An 8677-nucleotide genomic window follows, 5' to 3' on the forward strand; every position below is an offset into this window, starting at 1 on the left:
CAAATCTGCTCTTCCTGTTCTTGAGCGTAACCAGTGGTGTACACCTTGTTGTAAACTGTCTGAGCTGGCTAGTATATTCCTTCTGGTTGAAAATGTCCCAAATGTTATTTTGGCTCCTCATAAAACTTTTTAATCTCTCTCTGATATGTTTATTTAGTTTTTCATTTAATGATGGCTTCTGTTGCTTCATCAACATCTCCTTAAAACTCATATTAAGTGTTCCAGTAAACAGCTACCCAATGCCAAGTGTAAATGGTTGTCTGCCTCTCTGTGTTAGCACTGTAACAGATTGGCAGACTGTTCAAGGTATACCCTGCATCTCTCCCCATGGAGGTGAGATAGGCTCCAGCCCATCAATGACCCTGAATGGGTGAGTGGATGGCTAAAAAGAAAACAAGAAAAATGCTTCAGTGGCAGGACCCACTGATTGATAGGATTCACCCTTCTTTAAGGTTCTGGACATAAGGCTGCTCTGGTCTGCAACACAACACACAGTTAGGTACACAAGTGTTTTGGCAATTACAATTTCTGTAATTTGTTCAATCTTAGCCTTCGCTTGTGTCAGCATCTCTTTGGACCTCATACAAAGGGTTTCACTGGACATCTACTAAATGTAAGTTCAACACTTATCTCTATATCTCTGCTTAATTACTGATAGAATAATTATGGGAAAAGTCTTAAATGGCCACAAAACTGCTTGGCAGCCATGTATCCAAATGCTTTTGAGCCTCAAAGGTTTAAAAGAGTATAAAAATTTCTATAATTCCTAAACAATTAATGCAACACTTCTGTTAAACCCTTTATAACAACCCTGTTTCCTGCACCCTGTCCAGAGGTGCTGGATCTGGGGGGCATCCGTTCATCTGGGTCTATGGCTTGCAAAGCCTTGCTCCCTGTGGGACGCTGTTCTTGATGGTGGGATTGGTTTGGGATGGCAGAATGGGTGGCTTCAGGGGTGGGCACACGGTTGTCATAGAGATGTATGGGCTCTTTCTTCGGTACTCTTAGGGGTGCATAACAAGTAAACTATCATGGTAACGGTAAATGGTAAATGCACTCACACCCATTCGCACATGCTCTTTGGTAAATGGTAAATGGCCTGTATTTGTATAGCGCTTTCTATGTAAGTCCTTTTTATCTAATGTTCACACACATTCTTCGCGCGCTGGATGCATCTGAGAGAAACTTGGGGTTACTATCTTGCCCCAAGATAATTGCCATGCAACCTTGTTTGGTTTCCCAGATGTACAAATCATGGCAAACCTCCTGGCACTTAACAGCGAACACTATATTATTCTATTTGTGTTGGTGGAACCAATTTTTGGCACAGTGTGTTTTGGGGTTTAAAAGCCATAGTAACTCTGTGTTTAGAAAAAAAATGTGTCTCAATTATGGCCTGGCCTGTATTTATAGCGCTTTACTAGTCCCTAAGGACCCCAAAGCGCTTTACATATCCTGTCACACACACATTCACACACTGGTGATGGCAGCTACGGTGTAGCCACAGCCACCCTGGGGCGCACTGACAGAGGCGAGGCTGCCGGACACTGGCGCCACCGGGCCCTCTGACCATCACCAGTAGGCAACGGGTGAAGTGTCTTGCCCAAGGACACAATGACCGAGACTGTCCAAGCCGGGGCTCGAACCGGCAACCTTCTGATTACAAGGCGAACTCCCAACTCTTGAGCCACGATCGCCCCAATTGTTCTGATACTCCTGATACATACGGGATCACTAAGGGTTTTTGCTTAGACGACAGTTTCACCTTCTTTCCTGGATCGGCTGGAGCTTTTTTAGGTGCCTTGGATGAGTGACAAAACATTTCTTCCACTGAAAACACTACATCCAGATGAACAGAATCAACTTTTTGAAATTTCCTTACCTGGATGCTGGCCTTCCTCGTGAGTTTATCCAACCTCTTCCTCTCAGCTGCAGATAAACTGCTGCTCCAACAAACCACACTGTAAAAAATGACAGATGCCACCACAGAGTCATAGAAGGTCTTTAAAAGCGCTCCCTGGACTCCAAATGACCTCAGCCGCCTCAGCAGGTAGCGTCTGCTCTGACCCTTCCTGTAAAGAGCATCACTGTTGTGACTCCAGTCCAGTTTATTACTCAGGTGAACACCCAGGTACCTATAAGAGTCCACTATCTCAATGTCCACTCCCTGGATGTTCACATACTGTGGACGTCCTGTGAGGTAGTCCAGTATCCACTGGGACATGTGGTGGTCCACTCCCAATAGCTCCAGCCTGTCTCTCAGAAGTCGTGGCTGGATGATGTTGAAAGCACTGGAGAAATCAAAGAACATGATCCTCACAGAGCTTCCAGGCTTCTCCAGGTGAGTCAGAGCTCGGTGCAGGAGGTAGATGATGGCGTCCTCCACCCCGATGCCAGGCTGGTAAGCAAACTGCAGCGGATCCAATGAAGACCTCACCAGGGAGCGCAGATGGTTTAGAACCAACCTCTCGAGGGTCTTCATCAGATGCGATGTCAGGGCTACCGGCCTGTAGCTGCTGAGGTCCTTGGGACGGGAGGTCTTTGGTAGCGGTACCACAGGAGGTCTTCCACAGCTGTGGTACTTTCCCCAGTGACAGGCTCAGGTTGAACAGATATCCTAGGATGCCACACAGTTCATCTGCACAGCATCTCAGGAGCCTGGAGCTGACGCCATCTGGACCTGCAGCCTTCTGCACCTTGATCTTGCGAAGCTCATTCCTCACTTGAAGTGCTGAGATAGAAAGAGTGGATTTTGGGGGAGGGGTGTGTATGTTGGAGTCCACAGAAGCCTGGGGTGGGTGTGATGGCTGGGAGCTGAGAGGTGTGAAGTCCTGAGATGAAGGACAGGCGGTCCCTGAAGATGAAGGAGATTGCAGCAGGGGGGACGATGCTGTGGTGGGCGTTTGATCAAACCTATTAAAATATTTATTTAGGTCATTCACCCACCCCAAGTCTCCTGCAGCCTGGGAGGTTGGTTTTTGTCCTGAGATTGTCTTCAGGCTGTTCCAATTTCATCTTCAGAAAATGAACAGCATGCTCTGGTTAGTCACTAGGAGAGTTTTGAAGCAGTTGGCTAAATGTTAGCAGAGTATAAGGCTGTAAACTTAAGAATTCACCCTATAACTTCTATCAGCAACCACATCTTCAGTGAACACTGACCCCGTGCCACTAACAGCCGCACATACATGCCTGTGCCATAACACTCCTCCACCATGTTTGACAGATTTAAATACATTGATGGTAACTATAATATTTGGACTGTGACATAATATAAAGACAGCAACAGCCTTTTTGTCTAATTTCATAATATGTTGAAACAGACGTGTTTAAGTAACAACTGTCATTTTCAGTTGAGTAATGAGTACTGGTTGAACAGCATGCCATATTAGGACAGAATTCAGCTGGCCTTTCTAACTATATAAGCCGAACACTTGTGTTTTCAGCAGGTATTTTCTCAGTCGGCTGCTCTTCTTCAGTAACCAGCCATGATCCTCCAGGCGGCTGTGCTCAGCGTGTTCTTGTGCTTCGCCCACACTTTTGTTATAGAGGTAAGCGTTGTAGTTAAGTATGCAGACGTAGATTTCCTCTCTGATTTGACCAAGATGTTTTATTTTGTTAAAATGGAATACAAGCTTTCTTCAAAAAAAAACATAAGAACACAAAGAGAATACTTCTGTTTTTCATTTTATTAATTTATTGTATAAATTGGAATTTGCAATTTTAATCTTCAAGCATTTTTGAACTTGCAAACAAATCAAATACTAGTCCTTATAAACCCTTTTATCTTATTACAGGCACCTTTTAAAAAAAGTGTTGAAAACTCCGGTAAGACTTTGCTATTTTTTACATTTAGCACTTGTATGTCATCACACTATGAGATATGCTCTTATTCATGTTGATTTGTATTCATTTATTTATTTATTATAATTGGTCCATATTGGATTTGCCTGACTCCTTGACATGTCTTTGTGATGTTGTAACATGTGACCTTGTCCTTATAGAACAGTCAAACATATGTGCTTCATATTGAACAGGAAACAACACTGAGGGTGATGATTTCAGTATCTCGACACTGCTGGAGAAGGCTAATGCTAATCTTGGTATGTTCAACTTCACTTCAGTTCCTATTCATCAGTAGTAAATATACAGCTTTAGTAACAACATCCAGGGGCTAACCTTAAAAACTGAGTTGATGTGTTAATGAAACCATCGAAAGTACACGGAAAATATGTTTTTCTTTCCATACTTTACAGGAAAGAACTTGGATGAACCTCTGGTCATATTTGGAGACATAGCAGTGCCAACAGGTCTACAGAACGTTGATCCGTGTACGGCTCGACGCTGTTTGTGGCCTAAAAACAATGGCAGAGTTGTTGTACCTTATCGAATCTCCGACCAGTACTGTAAGTCTAGATACATGGAAACATTCCTTTTTATTGAGCTTTCTGCTAATTTTTCAGGTTTAACTGAAAACTATTAGAATGATTTTCTCCGTCTGTAGGGTTTGTTTTGGGGTTTGTTTGTTTTTCCATTAGTGGGCAAAGCTGCTTCCCAAACCTTTTCCCTCTGAGATTCCACATTTTAGTGTCCTCTAAATACAAAGAGAAATCAACGGGTTCTCATCTCAGGGCTTCAAATACAGCTGTTTGGTCAAAAGACTAAACACTAAACAAGTATTTTAATGACATACAGAAAGGTTTTTGTGTACAGAGAATACAAAGAGTTTAAAAATACTACCAAGGAAACTGAAAAGGACAGTTTATTAAAAAAGGAATTAGTCAGTTACACATAAATTTCCTCCGATATATAAAAAAAAACAACCTAAATATACATCAATCTGTATCAGATAGATGTAATATAAAATTATATATAAAGCTTTGCCAAAGCTTAGCATGGAGACTGATACAAGATATTCAGTCGCAATTTTGAAGACCTTAATGTTGCAGATAAAATTGCTGTTTTCTCGGTTCTAATGCCTTTTTCCTTCCATTGTGCTTTTGGCTCAATCCAACCCAAGAGGCGCTCTTTAATTCAAAAGTGCAGGAACTAGTTAGAGGAAACTACAAATAAAATTTACACCTTCTTCCAGTGTCACAATCAAAAAAAATTTATTTATTTTTTTTGGCAAGTTTGACAAGTTTTCTCCAGGGAATTACCTGACAAAGCATCCAGAGTGCCACAGACATTACACTGGGGGTGTCTTGTTATTGAACCTATGATATATCCCAATATAATAACACTCAAAGTTAGTTATAGTTAAGATATGTAGATAAAATGGGACAGACTGGCGACCTGTCCAGGGTGTACCCCGCCTCTCGCCCTATGACAGCTGGGATAGGCTCCAGCGCCCCCCGCGACCCTGAAAAGGATAAGTGGACGCGAATGGATTAGAGCAACTTTCCCCTGGCTGCTACACACCTATCTTTCATTAAAAAATGTAAACCATTATGTGACTCACAATTCAAATCATGTAATTTTATTTATAGAAAATAACATTTTTATTTCTTTAAATAAAGAAAGTTTTAACAAAGCTAACACAATAGCTCGATGATAAGCATAAAGTTGTTGCCGTCACATTACGCAGCACATTTTAGGAGAGCTGGTCTGGGAGTTTGCCTTCTGTCGGATGAACTCTGGATAACAAACCAGAAGAGGAAAACAGAGAAAAGAAAAAAAAGTAGACACATTCCAGTGAACAAACAGAAAAACAGTCTTACGGCATTATTGGTCTTTCTGTGGAGAAATATTGTTAACTAATATTGTATGACTGTTAAAACTGACAAATAGTCTGACCAGTGAAAGGAAGTGACCTCCCTGATTAGCTCACCTGCCAAATCTGTCCGGGAGATTTCCACCAACCCCTCATAGAGGCCTTTGGTAGGGTTTTCTCCAGCTACGAGCACTCCATGAAGCCAGATTAACAGCATCCGGTGACCATGATCTTTGAAGCTTTTCTTACCTTCAATTTAGATTTATATCAAGCATTATCCATCTGAACTTTTAGTTAAACACAGTCACTGTAGACAGTTCTTATACCATCAGAACATTTATAGAATCACAGTAACTAACTAGTTCATATAGTCCACTGGGTCTGTATTGTAACCACAGACCAGCGTTAAGCAAGCGAGGTACTTGGCCAGTAAGCAAAGCTGAATGACATCCTGATATCTTACATTTTAAGTGCTCCAACAAAATGAAACAATATTTTATTTTATATAATTTAATATTTTATTTAAAGTTCAACTTTAAATTAAAAAAAAGGTTCAACAGGTTAAAAGTCAAATAGAGTTTAAAAGCAAGGTGTCAAAGATCTGGCATTTGGAATTAAAGAAAAAAGCTGTGCCCAGAATGTAACTCTTGCAACAGTGTACAAAAGCTGAAAAACTTATTACAATCCATGTTGCAAACTGCTGTCATCTTGGAGAGACTGCTCTTGGTTGGAGGACCAATCTACCCAAAGAGAAAGATTAGCAATTATATCCAACTATGTCCAACAAGGACAAGTGTGGGTTTGGATGGACGGAGGTACAGTATCTACCATTCAGGAGGAGGGCAATCTGGTGGGCAGTTTAGCCAAGTTATTGGCCAGTAGTTGGATGGGACCGGCCCCTTCTTGGGATCCTTGGGGATCAGGACAGCCTTCGGTTAGACATTCCGGGTGGGTCTCAACCATTAGCACCTGGTTCATTTGTGCTGCAGGATGCTAATGGAGTTAGCTTGTTAGCTTCCCTATCCAGTAGGTGTTAAACATGGCAGGGAATGGTGCTGTCCAATCCCTCTGCTTGACATGTCTGCCACTGTGATGGTTACTGGATCCTTTCAGGGAGGTTGTTGCAGTCTGCTCTTAGATCCACTAGGCACTGAGCATTTCTGTTATGTGTTGCATCCTTCTTACATATACTCTTCAGTATTGCTCTGTCTCCAGCGTTGGCGGGGCTGTTCTCATTTTGTTCTGCTGCCATTCAGACTATACTTTGGGTAGTTCAGTGGAGAACATCTGGTTTATTCTCCTGGCTTTTATCTCTCTGGTTAACCAAGATTCAGGTATCAGGTATAGGCAGTTGTAGTTGTGCTTCAGGTCATCATTATAAGACAAGATATTGTATGATAATAGACGTTTTTCTACAAAAAAGTGATGTTGTAAAAAAACCAAAAGAAAAACAACACCATCTGCTCTCTGAAATATTAAGGATTAAGCATCCATTTACTCATGTCAGACTATCCATATATTCTAAATAGATCTGTAGTTCATTTGTTGTAGTAGAATTGTAGAAAGAATTCTTGATCTGGGTTAAAATTGACCTAGACCAGAGTTAATCACCTCAGGTACTCAGAATGCTGTAGAGTGAATCAGTCAGTGCCAAATTTGAGAATTTATTTTCAATAAAATCACTGGACCCATGAAACAGTGCTTCTATGGTTCTGGACATTACAGGCCTTATATTACAGTTTTTCAAACTTGTATGATTTCCTGTGTAAAGATTTATATATATATATATATGAAAAAACCCAACAAGTACAAAAAAGGTAATAAAAATAGCAATAAAACTGTCAATAATTTTTTTAGGAACTCAGCACTGCTCACCTGTCCACTGTTGTTCTATAGCTTGTATATGTGCTTCACTAAAGTCCCAATGCTGAGCGAGAATCTTCCACTCCCCATAACACAGATGCTTTGTGGCGAGGGTCCATAAGACAGAACGGAAGTGCTGTGTCTCTGGCTGATGGTCCTGTTTGAAGCTCAGAGGTCTTCTTACCTGCTCACATCCCCCGTGATCCTGAATTCAACAGGGAGAAAGTTTTGTGAGTCGTTCGAAGTTAAAAGGATGTTATCACGTTTTATGCATATGATGTACAAAGAAAACAAACTCTCAGTACCTCTTGCTTTTAAAACTAGCACAAAGAATTTACAAGATACTTAGCTGGTTTGTTAAATACCTTCTCCAGGAACAAAAGGCAGTACACAGCTGTTTTACACCTTAAGCTTCACACTCCCTTGCTACCTCCAAAAGTCATTTCCTTCTAAACCTAATACGTGGTTTTGTCATCTAGCAAGAACTGCAATCAAGCATTTGCAATAACTAATAAAAAAAGCACTTGGGACAATTGTGTTGGTGACAGCTTTTGTTATAATATCAATAATATTCATATGAATATGGGATAGTGTTACATGTTTGCACAGACTTTTGTGGAATATGGAGACACTCCTGGCATTATATGAGCAAAGTGAGACTCATTTTTTAGGGTTGGTGGAGATGAGTGTGAAGATCCAAACAATCCCTGTCAGTGATGGAGAAGCTTTGATGAAAATATTTGGTAAAAAGTTCACCAGCATGAAGGAAATGAAGTTTCAAACTTTGCTTAGGAGGAGCCCAGCACGCCTGCTTAAAGAAAAGTGAGTGTGGCGATGTGGATGCTTGCAGCGACTGCTGTATAGAGGCCATCCTGCTACACATGAAACACATCAGAGTCATAACTGTTATTTTAGTCACGTGTTTGTTTATTATCCTTATTGTTTTATCTGGGACTGTTTGCAGACATCTCAGAGAGAGGAGACACCAGCATCTGAACAGAGATTCAAACCAGCAACCTGCAGCTCCCTGCTTGGCTGCTCCAGTTTTCTCCTCACTCATGTTGCCCACCAGTGATTTCTAGCTGCCCACCCACACAGCAGGCT

The 8677-nt window shown here is 41.3% G+C and overlaps 1 protein-coding gene and 1 long non-coding RNA gene across 2 annotated transcripts; one reads left to right on the forward strand and one right to left on the reverse strand.

The window, feature by feature from the left end:
* The first annotated feature begins 3391 nt into the window (after nt 1-3391).
* Nucleotides 3392-4495, forward strand: LOC145428729 (uncharacterized). The gene is made up of 4 exons (XM_080301339.1): nt 3392-3548; nt 3795-3825; nt 4035-4100; nt 4254-4495. Exons 1-4 carry the CDS (start codon nt 3486-3488, stop codon nt 4478-4480), a joined length of 387 nt encoding a protein of 128 aa, XP_080157465.1. The 5' UTR covers nt 3392-3485; the 3' UTR covers nt 4481-4495.
* Nucleotides 4496-5406: 911 nt separating this feature from the next.
* On the reverse strand, nt 5407-8024 carry LOC145429762 (uncharacterized). Its single transcript, XR_013910075.1, has 3 exons — nt 7586-8024; nt 5828-5959; nt 5407-5633 (listed from the first exon to the last, which is right to left on the reverse strand). It is a non-coding gene; the product is annotated as an uncharacterized LOC145429762 (long non-coding RNA).
* Between the last annotated feature and the right edge of the window lie 653 nt (nt 8025-8677).

Source organism: Astatotilapia calliptera, chromosome 1 (genome assembly GCF_964374335.1).
Source record: "Astatotilapia calliptera chromosome 1, fAstCal68.1, whole genome shotgun sequence".
NCBI lineage: Eukaryota > Metazoa > Chordata > Actinopteri > Cichliformes > Cichlidae > Astatotilapia > Astatotilapia calliptera.

Bases quoted from the DNA above. Each gene is read 5' to 3' on its own strand.
- LOC145428729 (XM_080301339.1), top strand. From the start codon at position 3,486: ATGATCCTCCAGGCGGCTGTGCTCAGCGTGTTCTTGTGCTTCGCCCAC. The intron at 3,826-4,034 runs GTAAGACTTTGC...CATATTGAACAG, and splicing joins AAAAAGTGTTGAAAACTCCG to GAAACAACACTGAGGGTGAT. The intron at 4,101-4,253 runs GTATGTTCAACT...CATACTTTACAG, and splicing joins GAAGGCTAATGCTAATCTTG to GAAAGAACTTGGATGAACCT.